This window comes from Grampus griseus, assembly GCF_964374135.1.
Source record: "Grampus griseus genome assembly, chromosome: 15".
NCBI classification, from domain to species: domain Eukaryota; kingdom Metazoa; phylum Chordata; class Mammalia; order Artiodactyla; family Delphinidae; genus Grampus; species Grampus griseus.
In genome coordinates this window covers 52323007-52340932 of record NC_139009.1, presented here as the reverse complement: position 1 = coordinate 52340932, position 17926 = coordinate 52323007, and the positions used below count along the sequence as shown (strand labels likewise).

The 17926-nt window shown below is 34.5% G+C and overlaps 1 protein-coding gene across 4 annotated transcripts in view; it reads right to left on the bottom strand.

Moving 5' to 3' along the window:
* EHBP1 (EH domain binding protein 1) overlaps positions 1–17926 on the bottom strand; it is a 346811-nt gene that overhangs the window by 75917 nt on the left and 252968 nt on the right. For all 4 annotated transcript variants that reach the window (XM_082672228.1, XM_082672227.1, XM_082672230.1 and 1 more), the window contains one exon: positions 12666–12809. In XM_082672228.1, coding sequence (XP_082528354.1) covers positions 12666–12809 — 144 coding nt within the window. The remainder of the gene's footprint in view (positions 1–12665; positions 12810–17926) is intronic.

The following is a 17926-nucleotide window of genomic DNA, read 5'->3' as shown; positions in this document are numbered from 1 at the left end:
CAGAAACACTCAAGTATAAAGTCACTGCACTGCTGTGACACAAATAGTTTCTGCGGCTAAAATCAAACAAAGACCAATTAAACTAATCATAACGTTCCAGTGAACACAAGGAAGCTCACCTGGTATTTCTGGACTTCTTTCGTGAATTTTCAAATCTACTCAGTTCTTGGTATTATAATTACCTTGACCAAAATACTGTGAAATTACTGCTCTGATCTACTAATGGCTGCAAAAATCAAGTCGTTGTGGTTTCATGCCAAGGGGCCATAGCAAGGTGGCGCAATGATTTCTGACACAGAAGACAACTTCTAAAAACTCAAAAGGGAAAATTAACGGGATGTGGTTTACATTGCCAAAGACTGTTCATTAATTACCAATTTAATCACTGCTGGAGGCATGACATTACAAAAATCTGGCTGAAAGTTCTAATAGATTATGAAGACCACCTAAGAAGAGTGACCAAGAAATGTACAAAACAATTAATACTGTTTCACTGCTATCAAAGACACTCAGATTATTTTACATCAAGTGAAGCAAAGGAATTAGGAGCTTCACAGTGCCACCACTAGGAACCTTAAATACAATAGCACACAATTAGTAATGCACATGTGACTTTTCGTTCAAAGCATATATCCTTGGGAAAGCCAGAACATGATAAGGAGAACAAAAGAAACATTAAAAAATGAAATGAATAAAGATTTAAACTCTACCCTTGTGCATACTGAGCAATAACAGAATAGGCAATACAAAATACAGCTCTTAGTAACGGTGATATCATCCTGGGATGTTCAACACTGCACTGAACAGCCATATGGAAAATGTCTATGGCCATTAATAGTCGCATAAAAGGAGTGTTCCTGATGCTAAAATACCTAGCCCTAGATTCATGTATTCATGGCAATCTCAAATAAATAAGACTTTTGAGACTAGGGGTTTGTGGCCACATAATAGAAAAGATGCTTGAGTTTTCTCCCCCAACAATGCTAGTGTTTTGTGTGACTTTGAAGATATGCGAGCAAGCTAACAATATGTTTTCTAAGAAGTCTAGTAGCCATTGTTAGGATAGTAGGCTTCAAATCAACTTAAATTTAGACATAATAGATAAACTATTATTTAAATCATAATGAATAAAAACCACTGCTATGTACAGAGGCATTTATGTCGAATACAGAAGTACATTGGCATTCTTCTCCTATAAAATGCAACTATAAAAAAGATTAAGCTATATATTTAAAGTGTCTTACTGGTCTGAAACGGATTATGTACATTAAATCTTCTATCAATTGTGTTGGTGTAAGAAATAAGGAATATATTTTCATCTCTGTGCCCTGGGTGTAGACATTCCAGTTCATACAGAGAATAAAAATCTGTAAATAAGACAAATTCTTACTCTCTGTTATTAGAGGTTTTAGATTTCTTTTTATAATAACTGATGTTCTTTTAAAATTACAAGTGCAAAGTTACCTACTTCTTCCTAGTAATAGAACTATATGTAATCAGGAAAAATAAAAATTTTAGCTTGACCTTAACTTTAAAGCTTGATTCCTAGAGCTTAGCCATTTAAATGTAACACAGCCGATCTTCATAAACATATAAGCATAATCTTACATACATTTTTACGATGAGACATACTTGGGACACATATATATATATGAAAACTATGGGAAAAGTTTCTTTCAGAGATAGATGATATGATGATATTTAGTGTTTTTTACCAGTTGGATGGTAACTGCTTCTTTGATTATATGGAAAAGATCTAGTGATCTTATCTAAATCTGCTACAATTATCAGCACAACGGACTAGTCCCATTTAAATCAATATTTTCCAATTAACATCAAAAGTACAAGGTTGATGTCCCACCCCTTCGTATCAACAAAATACCTGTTAAAGGTTTAATTCGCAAAAGAGCGGCTTGCATTCTTACCAAATAAGCCCTTTGGATTCACTGCTAATGACCAGTAAAAAAAAAAAGTCACTGTATCTTTCTTTGATTGCTGATCTTTGTAGTTAACTAAGGACTGACCAAACTGAAATTCCTTTCCCATATACACAGTTTTCTTTAGAGGATTCAAATATTACTGCAAACCTTTAAAGACAGATATTACAAACCTTTCAGGACTTGCTGCTAACTTGCAGTTTGATCCTGCTAAGTGAGGGTGGACTCCTATGCCAATTAATTGTAATGGGTCACTCACTATGTTTGCAGATTAAATATCAGACAAAAAACTTCAAGTCTGGATTATAATAATGTTGTGATTTTTTGGCTGATTTTTCTTTTAAAAAATATTCCAGGGCTTCCCTGGTGGTGCAGTGGTTGAGAGTCTGCCTGCCGATGCAGGGGACACGGGTTCGTGCCCCGGTCCGGGAAGATCCCACATGACGCAAGTGGCTGGGCCCGTGAGCGTCCGGAGCCTGTGCTCCGCAACGGGAGAGGCCACAACAGTGAGAGGCCCGCGTACCGCCAAAAAAAAACAAAAACAAAACAAAACAAAACAAAATTCCTGGTATCTAACAACTATATGCAAAGCATATTCTTATGTTACATAATTTATGATTGAAAAAATGAAAAACATATTTATAAATTCACTGTTAAGTGATTAAACTAGATTGAAGACTCATTCCCAATTCTCTTTTTAGACTTTCTATTTATAAAATAGATTTCATTCTTTCTTAAAAACGAAAAGGTATAATTAAACCTATATAGCATCCTTCTTCTGATAGGTTCAAAGTGCTTCATATCCTAATAGCAATTCCAAGGAGTGTGGGTAGCAGGATTGTCACTCCTTATTCTTAGAGTGTACTGATCCTAAACTTTAGTATATCAAATGCAAACATGTCTTTCAGCTATTTATTATAATTACATGAGTATAACTAAATGTCATGGTGGATTTATTAAATGTATTTTTTTAAAAAAGCAACTATATTCGAATGTAAAGTAATAAGCAAAAGAGTCTGAAATAGACTAGCTTCTTAAATTCTATTTATGCATTTCTTGGGGAAAAAGTGTGAGAATTGAGTAATAAAGAAAGCGAGAGAGAGACATGGACATATATACACTACCAAACGTAAGGTAGATAGCTAGTGGGAAGCAGCCGCATAGCACAGGGATATCAACTAGGTGCTTTGTGACCGCCTGGAGGGGTGGGATGGGGAGGGTGGGAGGCAGGGAGACGCGGGAGGGAAGAGATATGGGAACATATATATATGTATAACTGATTCACTTTGTTATAAAGCAGAAACTAGCACACCATTGTAAAGCGATTATACCCCAATAAAGATATTAAAAAAAAAAAGATATTAAAAAAAAAGGAAATATTTTCTTGAAAAAAGTTATTACATTTTTCTCAGAGTTTAAGTTTAAATATATTATACAGTCAAGGAAGCTCCTTTGGCTATATAATGGCTAGATTGTTGAACCTGTCAAACCCTTCAGTTGTACTTTGAAAAAAGTTATTTTAAGTATACGTGAAAAATAATGAACAAAACAAATATCACACCTAAAATTTATATTAGTAAAATGTAAAATGAAAATCTCAAAAGGAATAGGAAGCAAAGAAATAGAAATCACAGAGCTCAGAGCAATGAAATCTGTCTCCTATAGAAAACTAATTTCAGAAAACACCTGAAACAGGTTAAACAAATGTTTAAAGGCACAGAGATACAAATGAATAATGTAAACTACTTTCCCTAAAAAAGATCTAAATTCATCATGTACTTGCAGCAAGTTCTCATTAAAACACGCAATGGTAATCTTGACAAAAGTTAAGAAAAATTATAAGGTTTACAGTATCTGTGTTTGTAAGTTCCCTTTTAAGAGAAATTACAGCTCAAATATTTTCCGAAGATTACTTAAGTAGAGTCTGTACATGAGGATCCACAAGATAGTATTACCAAGAGTTGTCTTCAGTGTCTTAGAAATTGTTTCCTAGCCTTCCAGCATAAAGCTATACTAATTTATATGAGGGAATGTTTGCTTAGAGTGATGTGATTCAAGGCAGAGCTGGGAGCTGAACTCTAATGAGAGATCCCAGAGTATGGGAAGAGTAGGTATGTGTAAGAATTTGGTGTGTACACACCATAACAAAGCAAGGTATCAAAATGTAGGATACAAGAATAGGAAGAAAAGGATGATACAGGGAACCTCGAGCCCCCAAGTGGCAAATGTCATCTCTGTAACTGATCTGAGAAAGGGGAACCCTTTAACTTTCTCTGACCAATGATAATCAGTTCTGCTGTAAAGACCTTCAGAGTCAGTTTTTTTCCCTGTTTACCAAGAAACTCCTTATAGCAACCCCAATTTTTCATATTTAAGCTCATGTTTTTCTTAGCTGACACTCAGAAGATATGAAAAATAGACTGTCACTATTCCCTCCCTTAACTTATTCATTGAACAAACATTTACTTAATATTAATACTTGGTGCTGGGGATACAAGGTTCTTGTACTTTGAATAGCTCACAGTTGAGGGAGAGAGAGATGTATAATTAGATAATTATATGGGAAATGTGGCAGTAGTAATATGTACAATATATTAGAAAAAGATACAGGAAGGAGAATTAACTTTGCTGCTAGGAGCCATGACAGAGGTACTCACAGAAGAAGTTATTTTCCTAACAAGGGAAGACAGGCATTTCAGGGAGAACAGCAAATGCTTGATACAGGAACGAAAGAGTATGCCACATTCTAAGCAACTTAGTTGAGTTAGACTGTAGAGTGAATAATGGGAGAGAGGTGAGAAATGAGGCTAGAAAGGGAAGGGGCAGGATTTGCAAGAACTTTTTATATGAGGCCATTTTGAGTAGTTTGGAACTTATTCTCTTGGGTAAGCGGGAGAAAGAATCTGAGCCTTCATATACTCAAATTACTACTTAAACTATTTCACAGTCCTCTCTTTATATTTCATAAGCCTGTCTTTCCTTAAAAGTAGACCTTTGCTTTCAATCCTTTAACACTTCCCTGAATCCTCTGTAAGTTCTCTCTCTCAGCCCAGAACTAGATACAAACTAGATACCTCAAAAGCGGTTAACATGTACAGAGCAGACGGACATTGTCCCATGCAATTATACTTCTATTTAAGAACTCTAACATCAATTATTAAAATAGCTCTACTCATTCTTCCTGGTATTCATCAGAAGGTCCTAGATTAGCTGTATAGAAACGAAGTTTAGAAGGATAAGAGATAGAAATTGCTGAAGAAGTCCTATATCAGCAGTCTCCTAAGAGTAACTAAGCTCTTCGGTAAACTCTTGAAGATTTAAGGTCAGTGACTCATTTATTCAAGACTTGGGGTCACTCCTGGGTACCAACTTTTTTTTTTTTTTCTCACTCTTGGGAACTCTCAGTTAAACTAAGAACACAAAAAGCCGTGGGTACCTGCGGGTATATATATATCTCTCCCTGCCAGCAACTAGACTCTTAGTACCAAAGGATACATTATAAACGCAAGATAATTTATAATGAATTTAAAAATAAGGGCATGGTAAATTAAGGCTCAAATTAAAGAGCATAAGGAAGTGAAAATAGTAGCAGCAGTTCACTAAATTAGATGCCAGATTTTTTTTTTTTCTTAGTTAAACCTGCTTTTTATTTACCAGAAGTCTTTTGATCTCTCCAGAGTGAAAGGGATGCTGACACTGAAGTGGGGATGGCATTAGTCATGGTTCCCTTACCCACTCCACCGTGGACACCAATTAATTTGAATGTCACACAGGAGAAAAAAATTTTCTTTGCCTCCATATCACAAATGGAAAAACAGATTTAGAGAGATTAAATAATTTCTACTTTTAGTATCACTTAACTCATATTCAGTTGCTCCAGAGATGAAATTTGGTATTTTCCCTTTTAATTTTGTCAGCCAAGTTGGCCATACTACTTTTCCAAAATATGGACAGTACTACGAAATAACTCAAACCTGTATGTACAAGAGCTACCAGAAATGATAAAGAAAATGATCAAATTAAGAAAACTACCATATCATTGGAAAAGCTATCAACCTGATTATAAAGTTGCATACTAAACTGAAAATCTGAAAAGCAATGGCAAGGTCTAACTTCTTTTGTGAAACGGGAGTTACCTGATATTTTACATTTTCTTTCTTAAATCATTTCAATATTAGCTATAAGGCCCACAGAGTAACAAATGTCAAAACTAGAGCAACAGTCCCAGAATGTACTATTTAGGTCATGGAACTGATGTTCTTCCCAACACATCTATATACGGCTTGACTTACCTGAAAAATGAGCAACAGTAGAATGCGCAAGAGAGTTTTTAAAGTGAGCTTAAACTATAACTGAGAAGAGGCTTCAACAATATCTTCCATGCCACACATTCTTCTTACAATGTGGTGGGGTCTATGTCTCTGCTACTTAAACCTGGGTGTGGCTTTGTGTCTCCTCAGGTCAACAGTATGGCAAAGGTGACTTTTAAAGCTAGATCATAAGAATGCATAAGAGAGTTCACTTTACTCTCTTGGGACACTCGCTGTTAGACCCAGCCACCATGCTGTGAGGAAGCCCAAACTAGCCCAAGTAGAGAAACCATATGGAGAGGCCACATGTAGGTGTTCCAACTGACAGCATAGTTCCTAGAAGAAAACCAGCCCCTGACAACATGCAACAGAAATAAAACATTCCCCCAGTGTCCTATCCTAAGGCCTAATTTATAGAATCTGTAAGCAAAATAAAATGGTTATTTTATGCCAATAGGTTTTCAGTGTTTTATAATGTAGCAAAAGATAACCTGAAAGAGGAAGGGTAGGGAAAATATCTTTGGGACTGTTTGAAGCATAGTTTCATAAGCAGTAGGGTACAACTTTGCGTAAGTGGGAAACAAATGCAATAAAGTAAGCAAATGTCTTCTCAATGTGAACAGAATTGATAGTATTGAATTCGCCATTTATTCCACACCTATGCACAAACAAATATCATCAACTGTAAAAGTGAATAGTTCTTTCTACATCTCTTCTTAAAACACACACACACACACACACACACACACACACACCCTTAGAGATACTGAAACACAACATTAGTTTAAATGAAACAGCTTTATGGTCAAGTACATTTGGGTATGCTAAGAAAACAATCTATTAAAAACATCCTTTTTGGATACCAAAAATTTCCCTAGTTTAAAATATTTATCTAAACACGACATATTTTTAAAAGAGAGAATAAAGGGAAAAAACTCTGTAAGCCATTTGTTATATTACCCTTAAGGATACATTTTTTTTTTTTGCGGTATGCGTGCCTCTCACTGTTGTGGCCTCTCCCGTTGCGGAGCACAGGCTCTGGATGCGCAGGCTCAGTGGCCATGGCTCACGGGCCCAGCTGCTCCGCGGCATGTGGGATCTTCCCGGACCTGGGCACAAACCCATGTCCCCTGCATTGGCAGGTGGACTCTCAACCACTGCGCCACCAGGGAAGCCCGAGATAAATATTAATATTTTGATTATTTTCCTTCCTGAACTTTACAATGCATATATAAAAACACAGTCTTTCAAAATGGAGTTCGTATGCCATATGCTATTTTATATCTTTCTTTTTGTACAAAATGACACTGTGCACATTTCCCTATGTCCTTTCAATATTCTTTCAAAACATTATTGAATAATTTTCAATAGCTACATAACAAGTATATATATTTGTTGTAATTCATTTGATCATTCCCCTAGTCTGAGTGACTGCCATTCCGTTACTTTTGCTATTATAAATAACTATGTGATGAAAACCTGCATATTGATCTTTGTTAGTGGAATTATTGGATAAAATGGAATGAGCATTTCTTAATGAAGTTTACTTGCTTTCCAGAAAGATGTGGCAAGTAACATGCCACCAGCAGTATTATCCAACTCGATGAAACATCACTAACATCATGTTTCTTAAAATCCAAGTTATATATTTTACAGATACAGTAAGATGTCACAGACATAGAATATGCGATGTTTTAGTAGTTAACTTATGATACTGAATTCACACTAATGTAATTTAGCTAAAAGTTTAAGTTTTATTTGGGAAATTAGAAGTGCAAGCAAAATTACTGGTGCCTTAAAAAGAAGAGATGACCAATAAAATATGTGTTGACAGTTTAAAGTAATAAATGAATAAATTGAATGAAAAAACAAACAGCCTTAAAAATCAGGATACTTGAATTCTAAGCCTAGTTTGCCACTGTTTGCAACCCTAGGTAAATTTAAACACCCTTTCCTAACTCGTTTTCTTAACCTCTACAATGGATACAACAGTAATATCTATTCCTACTTCACAAGGATTTCAGAAAAATAAACAAGAAGGAAATAAAACATAATGCTTTAAAAACATACTCTCTGAAGTCAAATTGTCTAGGTTCAATTCTTGGCTCTGTTACTTATAGGCTGTGTGACCATGGGCAACTCATTAATTTGTATGTCAGTTTTCTCAACTATAAAACAGAGATTATACTTAACTCATATAATTGTTGTGAAGATTAAACAAGAAAATCCACAAGAAAGCACTTTGAATCCTGCTTGATACATGGTAAGTGCTCATAAACATTAGATGACAATTATTAATATATGTAAAATTTACACATAGGTAAAATAATGGCTTTTTAAGATCTACTTGGCAGATCATTTAAATCTCAGGTGTTCTAAATTTAAAATCAACACACTTGAAAAATATAGAGCTATAAATTTTCCATAATTTTTAGAGCCTGAAAGAACTATGAAACAAAATTTATCACAAATAAAATATAATATCAACAAAATAACTCTCTTTTTAAAGAGAATATTCTCTCTGTGGCTATTTACTTAACTGGATCCTTCTCTCCCATCAAGTCTTAGTTCAAATGTCCCTTCCTCAAGTCACTCGTACCTACTCAAATTATCCTCTACTATATCATGTAGTTTTCACAGTCTGTAGTTAACTTATTTATTCATTATTACCAGTCTCTTCCCACCAAAATGTAAATTCCATGAGAGAAGAGGCTTTGTCTTGTCTTGTCTTTTTTTTGCGGGGGGCGGGATCTTATTTCCCTCATCTGCGTTCGAACCTGCACCCCCTGCAGTGGAAGTGTGAAGTCTTAACCACTGGACCACTAGGGAAGTCCCCGAAACTTAGTCTTTTCTATCTCTACAAAAATACTAATTTCTGACACTCAATAAATATCTGACTGAACCAACAAATTGATGATATAATAGATGGCTAGGCACTGAAAGAGCTGGTATAAAGACTACAAAATTTCTTCCTCAGAAAAAATGGCCATCTAGATTAGCATTTCTCAAGGATTTTTATCATGACCCACAATTAAAAATACATTTTATATCAAGATCCAGTAAGCACACATACCCACGTAACTAAAACAAGTCTCACACAAAAGTACTATGATGTGTGATAAATTCTGATATTTTCGATTTCATTTAGATATTCTATTCCTTTTCATTGAAAATAAAATTACTGTGGCCCACTACACTGATTTTATATCACATTACTGTGTAAAGACTTGAAGTCTGTATATTGTACAGCACAGGAAATATAGCCAATATTTCACAATAATTTTAAATGGAGTACAGTCTATAAAATATTGAATTACTACATTGTACACCTGAAATTAATATAATATTGTAAATCAACTATACTTCACTTAAAGAAAAACAAAATAATAATAAATAAAGAAAAAAAAAGACAAAGTCTGAAAAACAGTGGTCAAGTTCAGAGGTTATTCTCTGAAAGGCATTAAAAAAAGTATGCATGGGAAGGAAGAAATAAAACTGCCTTTGTTCATAGATGTCATGATTATCTTATGTAGGAAATCTGAAAGAATTGAAGGAAAAAAAAAAAAAGAAGCCAAACCTCTCCTGGAACTAATAAGCAATTATAGCAAGGTTGTAAGATACAAGGTTAATATGCAAAAGTCAATTGCTTTCCTATATACCAGAAATGAACAAGTAGAATTTGAAATTAAAAACATAATCCTACTTACATTTGCACCCCCAAAATGAATGTCTGTGACATAGGACAAAAGCAACACAATGGAGCAAAGATCATCTTTTCAACAAATGGTGCTGGAACAACCAGACATGCACATGCAAAAAAATAAATCTAGACACAGACCTTACACCTTTCACAAAATTTAACTCAAAATGGATCACAGACCTAAATGTAAAACACAATACTGTAAAACTCCTAGAAGATAACACAGGAGAAAACCTAAATGACCTTGAGTATGGTGATTCCTTTTTGATATAACGCCAAAGGCATGACCCATGAAAGAACTAATGGTTAAACTGGGTTTCATTAAAATTTAAAACTTCTGCTCTGTGCTTCCCTGGTGGCATAATGGTTAAGAATCCGCCTGCCAATGCAGGGGACAGGGGTTTGAGCCCTGGTCGGGGAAGATCCCACATGCCGCGGAGCAGCTAAGCCCGTGCGCCACAACTACTGAGCTTGCGCTCTAGAGCCCACGAGTCACGACTACTGAGCCCACGCACCTAGAGCCCATGCTCCACAACAAGAGAAGCCACCGCGATGAGAAGCCCACGCACTGCAACAAAGAGTAGCCTCTGCTCGCCGCAACTAGAGAAAGCCTGCGCACGGCAATGAAGACCCAATGCAGCCAAAAATTTTAAAACATGAATTAATTAATTAAAAAAAAACTGCAAAAAAAAACCCCTTCTGCTCTGTGAAACACAATGTAGAGAGAATAAGAAGACAAGCCACAGTCAGGGAGAAAATATTTGCAAAGATACAACTGATAAAAGACTGGTATCCAAAAGAAACAAAGAACTCTTTAAACTCAGCAGTAAGAAAACAACCGGATTAAAAAATGGGCCAATGATCTTAAGAGACACCTCTCCAAAGAAGATATACAGATGGCATATAAGTATATATAAAGATGTTCCACATCATATATTATCAGCAAAATGCAAATTAAAACAATGAGACACCACTACACACCTATTAGAATGGCTAAAATCCAGAACACTGACAACATCCAATGCTGGCGAGAATGTAAAACACAAGAATTCTCATTCATTGCTGGTGGGAATGAAAAATGGTACACCTACTTTGGAAGACAGTTTGGTGATTTCTTACAAAAGTAAACATACTCTTACCATAAGGTCCAGCAAACGTCCTTGTATTTACCCAAAGGAGCTGAAAACTTAAGTCCACATAAAAACCTTCATGTAAAAAAAAAAAAAAAAAAAAAACCCTTCATGTAGATGACTATAGCAGCTTTATTCATGATTGCCAAAACTTGGAAGCAACCAAGATGCATTTCCGTAGGTGAATGGATAAACTGTGGTACCTCCAGACAATGGAATATTATTCAGCATTAAAAAGAAATGAGCTATCAAATCATGAAAAGACATGGAAGAACCTTAAATGCATATTACTAAGTGAAAAGAAGCCATATCAGAAAAGGCAACATACTACGGTTCCAAATATATGACATTCTGGAAAAGGTAAAATTATGAAGACAATAAAATTATCAGGTTCCCAGAGGTTGGGGATGAAGGGAGAGATAAATGGGTGAAACACAAAGAATTCCTAGGGCAGTGAAAATACTCTGTATGATATTATAAAGATGGATACGTGTCATTATACATTTGTCTAAACTCATAGAATGTACACCAAGAGTGAACCATAATGTAAACTACAGACTTTGGGTAATAATGATGTGTCAATGTAGGTTCACAGTTTTAACAAATGTACCACCCTGGCAGGGCATGTTATTAAGGAGGGAGGCTATGCATGTGTGGGTTGAGAGGGTATATGAGAAATCTCTGTACCTTCCCCTCAATTCTGTTAACTTAAAACTGCTCTAAAAAAATAAAATCTTAATTAAAAAAAAAAGAACATGCAGTTTTATGTATATGTAAAATTGGGGGTAGGGCAGGGTTGTCATAATTTTCAGATTCATGAAGAGGTTCATGTCCCCCTAAATCTAAATCTATTACTATATGTTCGTTATTATCTGTGAGGCACTACACAAAAATATGTATAAAAATATGGCTTAACATAGGGATGGCAGTACATGATAGGAAAGAGGATGGACTCTGGAGTCTGGTAAGTCTTGGGTTCAAATCCTAAATTCATCATTTATCGACTACAACCTTGTACATATTATCTTACCTATCAGCCTCAGTTTTCTTATCTAAAAAGGAGTTTTTATACCTACTTCATGAGGTTAGGTAAAATAAAAATTATGTAAAACATCCATTATAGTGCCTGGAATATATGCTAAGTATTGCGCTGGCCAAAAAGTTCATTTGGGTCTTATGGAAAAACCTGAAAGAACTTTCTGGCCAACCCAATATTTCAATAAATTGTAGGCATCATTGTTATATTCTAATGTTTCCAACAAAATTAACTTCCATTGACAAAATACAATCCTAAGCAAAGTACAACTAAATTACAAAGGGTAAATTAACAAAAAAACAGATTATTCATGTATATGTGGAAATTATATTCCAGGATCTTACTTTTTCTAACAGCTAATACTGCTGTGCAGGAATAATTACAACCTGCTCCTCCAAGTATGGATTTATCAGTTCAAAGAAAGTACCAAGTACCCACAGTATACACAGTCTGTGGAAAAATAATTTATCAAAAATATAAATAAGTTACTCTTATTTACACCCCCAGGATTACAATGAACAATGTATGTTTTTTTTAACCAATGTTCCTCACATCACTTAGCTGTCTGTTGCAGAGCGGTGTGGCTGCGTTGGTATTCTGCTTATTCCCTGCCTTTAAAGCTGCATCTCTTCTTGCTTGCTCAAGCAGAACTCTTGCTCTTTCTTTGAGTTCTTCTTGTCTGGATAACATTCGATGCTTAAAAACAAAGATACAGAATTAGAAGCCAAAACAAACAAACAAAACTCCCAAAAACCCATGTAATCCATTTTTGTAAACTAATCAATAGTTATACAATTCGTCAAAATAATAGTGGTCAGGAATAAGATTGTAGTTTTATGAGATTACCCATAGAAAATATTAATGTTGACTAGAAACTGTGGAATGAATACATATATCTTGACTAAAAGGAACTATACCTTTACTGGCTAAAACTGGGTTAAATTTAATTACATTTTCATTAGAACATAGTCTCATAAGGTATAAAGTCCATACACATATTATATACATTCTTCAAATTTGCTAATCACAGTATAATCTGGCAAAGACATTTTTTCAAGTTCGTAGTTTTATTTTTATAGTTGTATAGAATTGATAACAAGGTGTCTTCCAAATTTGCATTTTGAAAGATTTTAATTATCTGTGGCAACAACTCTTTAAATTCTTGACAATTTAACGTTTATAGAAAATTCAAAGCTATAGTATTTTATTTAAAGAAAAATAATACTGTTTTTCTCTATGGCTCACTCTCCTTACAACAATTAAACATCAGAATTAGAACAGTATTTTCTTGGATTAATTTGTAATCTTACAATATATTTTTGGAGAAAAACAGGTAGAACCTCAATGGAAATCAGCTCTTAAATGGGGGCATTAATCCAAAGCACAAATATTCATAATGTGTATAGTTCAAATTCCTTTTCTCTACTAAAGTAGCCAACTTCTGACTTTAGATGGCTATGACTATGACTTTAATACTTAATTTCTTTTAATTCCTTTTCTTTGCATAGTTTTGGTTCAGTCATAATTATCATTCATGGTCAAGGAAGAGGTAATAAACAGCAACCTATTACTTTATTTGGAATAATGTGAAACTTAAAAAATTTAGTACATCAAAAAAAAATTTAGTACATCATTTTTGGGTCTCTTTGTGACCTTTATATTTTGATACAGCAAATTTTAAACTTTTTTCTGTAATTTTAGGCAAAGATTTTTCTTGAAGTCTACAATTCAGTGATTTTTTTTTAGTATATTCACAAGTTTGTGAACCATCAACACTAGCTAATTCCAGAACATTTTCATCACCCAAGGTTTTAAGAGGATTAAACAAAAATTCTTAACTTAATAGATACAATTGAAATGTATAAGCGATAATGAAAGATTTTTACCTCATACTGATAGGACATAATAGAACAGAGTTCATAACTGCATTTGAACTGGTTACAAATCAACGTATTCTCAAAAAACAGACAAAATTAATTAAATGAACGCTGAATTGGCAGTCAAGACTGTTAATCCTTCTTCCACTAATAATAAGCAATGCAAAACTGAACAGGTCACTTAAAACCATTACATGATATTTAAGAACTCTGAAGTCAGACAGACCTAGTTCCATTACTTGAGTAACTTGTGAGCAAGCTACTCAATCTCTTTAAGCCTCAGTTTCCTTATTTATAATATGGGGATAAAAATAGATCAACTCTCATAAAGATATTGTAAAGATTAAGTGAAAGAGAGTAATGTAGTGAGCACCAGATAAATGTTAACTATTAATATATTTTTAAAAATCTCTCAATTTCCTCATTTTTTAAATGAAGGGAGATCATCTTTAAAATCCCACTCACTGGGAAGCAGCCACATAGCACAGGGAGATCAGCTCGGTGCTTTGTGACCACCTAGAGGGGTGGGATAGGGAGGGTGGGAGGGAGACGCAAGAGGGAGGAGATATGGGGATATATGTATATGTATAGCTGATTCACTTTGTTATAAAGCAGAAACTAACACACCATTGTAAAGCAATTATACTCCAATAAAGATGTTAAAAAAATCCCACTCACTGTAAACTTTTCAAATACTTAGAGTAGATCATCTTAAAGTTCCCACTAGCTCTAAATTCTGTGATTATACAGTCCTTTAGGGATTCCAATCAGCTACACAGTGAAAAACTGCTCTGGTCTTAAGAGTACATAAACACAAAATTTTTTTCTGATTAAAATGCAATTCATATTCATCATAGAAATTTTAGAAAATATATAAAAGTAAAAAGAGGAAAAATAAAAGCATGACCCTCCTTGATTTCAAACTATATCACTATTACAAAACTATAATATATATGCCGGTATGATACTGGCATAAAAACAGACACATAGAAGTGGAACAGAACAGAGAGCCCAGAAACAAACCCATACATATATGGTCAATTAATTTACAACAAAGGAGTAAAAAAATATACAATGGGGAAATGGTGTTGGGCAAACTGTATAGCCACATGCATTGTAATATTATCTACCTACAAAAAAGGATTAAATCTTGCCACTTGTGACAACATAGATGGATCCTGAGGGCATTATGCTAAAAGAAATGAGTCAGAGAAAGATAAATATCCTATGATCTCACTTATACGTGGAATCTAAAAAACAACCCGCCCTGCCCCCCCCCCCAAAATCCCTGAAACCAAGCTCACAGATACAGAGAACAGACTGGTGTTTGCTGGAGGCTGGGGGTGGGCTAAATGGGTAAAGGCGTCAAAATGAGTATGTCATGGGAATATAACATACAACATGGTAAATATAGTTAATAACACTGTATTGCATATTTGAAGGTTGCTAAGAGAGTAGATCTCCAAAGTTCTAATCACAAGGAAAATAAAAACTTTTGCAACTATGTATGGTAACTGATATTAACTTGGCTTATTGTGCTGAACATTTTGCAATAGATACAAATATTGAATCATTATGTTGTACACCTGAAAATAATACAATACATGAATTGCAACTCAATTTTAAAAAAAGAAATATTTTTTAAAAATTAGCAATCCCAGCACCCAGGGATAATCATTGTAGAATCATGCTTTTTTCCACTTAATAGTCTAAATATTATGAGCATTTTCTCATATCCTTAAATATTTCTTTGAAAACATGATTTTAAACTGTCTACCTAGCATTCTATTAATATGAACATATCATACTTTAATTTGTCTTACATTATTGGATATTTAGGCTGTTTATAATTTTTTACTATCATAAACAATGCTTTTGTGAACATCTTTATATGTAAATTCTTGTATACAGTTCTTATTATCTCCTTAGGAAAAATTCCTGGAGAATCTAATGGGGTAAACACTGTTAAGGGACTTAATGTAATTGTTGATTATTTTACATCTGGGCTATAATTATTTTTAGTGCTGTTATGGCCAAAACCAAAGAGATATTGTGAGCATAAAGTTCAGGGGCACAGACTTTGAAGTCAGACAAGGCTGGTTTTGAATTCAAACTTTTAACATTTATTATATGACCTTAAGGCAACTCTGTAGATCTTGATTCTCCCATATATATATAATAGGCACCAACAACTCACCTCATGGGTTGTAAAGTCTGAGATATGTGTAAGATATATAATGGTCATCACATGTATCAGCCACTCAAATGGGCAACATTCTGACTTGTTAAGTCTATACAGTCACATTAAATGATCAAATTTCCTCTAATCAGAGGCTATTAATTATTAGACTCTATTATTTTATGAGTTTCTAAGAAAGAACACTGTCAGTTAAACTCTAACATATTATTATAAGTAACATCTTGATTTCAGAGAAGTTAAAATGTAAAAAATGTATGTCTTAGAATCAATAAAATACAGTATACAAAAGAAAAATAAAATTTAGCTACAATAAAAAACTTATCAAGTATTAACACCTATACTACAATTTTCGGTACCAGGCAATGAATACTTTTGCCAAAAATTTTTTAAAATTTACCCTAAGCAAAATTCTAACCAGTAAACCAATTGCCAACAAACAAACACATATGGAGTTGTAAATAGATGCTGCTTCTATCATCCTGTGGATTTACTGTACATCACTTAAATCACCTGAACAGAATCACAGCACGACACAGTTTTAGAGTTTAAAGGGCTCTCAGAGATTATTTCATTTAACATACTTAGAAAATAAGATTTAAAGAATTTAAATGGCTAATTAACATGTTACACTGGTAATTACTGGAGCCAAGATGAGAGCCAAGATGAGAATCCAGGTTTACTGAGTCCTAGTTCAGAGCATTTTTAATTTTTAAACACTAATCAATTTCCAGATTTAACTGAACATTTTTACCTTAAAAATCTGGTTTACGAGAAAAATCTGTATTGATATTCAAATTTAGGCTCACCAAATTCTGCAAATGTCAGTCACTATATGTTTAATGATTATCTACTCTGTAGGGACACTATGATACTCTGAAAGTTTAGGTACTTAGAACATTAGATTTGAGATTTCTGATTAGGAGAACAGGGGCTTGCTTTGTTAGCTATTATATTTCTTTGATTCTAAGATGCACATTTTAATACCTCTGAAAACAAAATTGATGACATTTTATATCTCTGTCATATAGGTGGTAGTTAAGACATAGTCATCAGTACCTACATATGCATGTGCTTGAATTCTGGTGGCAAGACTATAATTCCTTGATGTTTCATTTAACGACCCCTTGAGTACTATTTGAAATGCAACAGAACTCCAGGTTATTGTCTGAAAATCTTTTCTTAGGACCTACCAGAAAGGTTAAGAAAGTGCTACTGGGACTTCCCTGGTGGCACAATGGTTAAGAATCCGCCTGTCAATGCCGGGGACACAGGTTCAAGCCCTGGTCCAGAAAGATCCCACATGCCGCGGGGCAACTAAGCCATGCACCACAACTACTGAGCCTGCGAGCCACAACTACTGAGCCCACATGCCACAACTACTGAAGCCCACGTGCCTACCCATGCTCTGCAACGAGAAGCCACTGCAATGAGAAGCCCATGCATCACAATGAAGAGTAGCCCCCACTCGCCGCAACTAGAGAAAGCCTGCATGCAGCAACAAAAACCCAACACAGCCAAAAATAATTTTAAAAAAAATTAAAAGAAAGTGCCATTATCAGTGAGTATTACTGAGAAGAAAATCTGGGAGACAACTGTGAAGAAATGCTGTAATTCAGAGGTTCTCAACCTTTCTGGTCTCAGAATCCCTTTATATGCTTAAAAATTGAGGATCCCCAAAAGCTTTAGCTTATGTGGGCTACATCTATAGATATTTGTCATTTTGGAAATTAAATGGA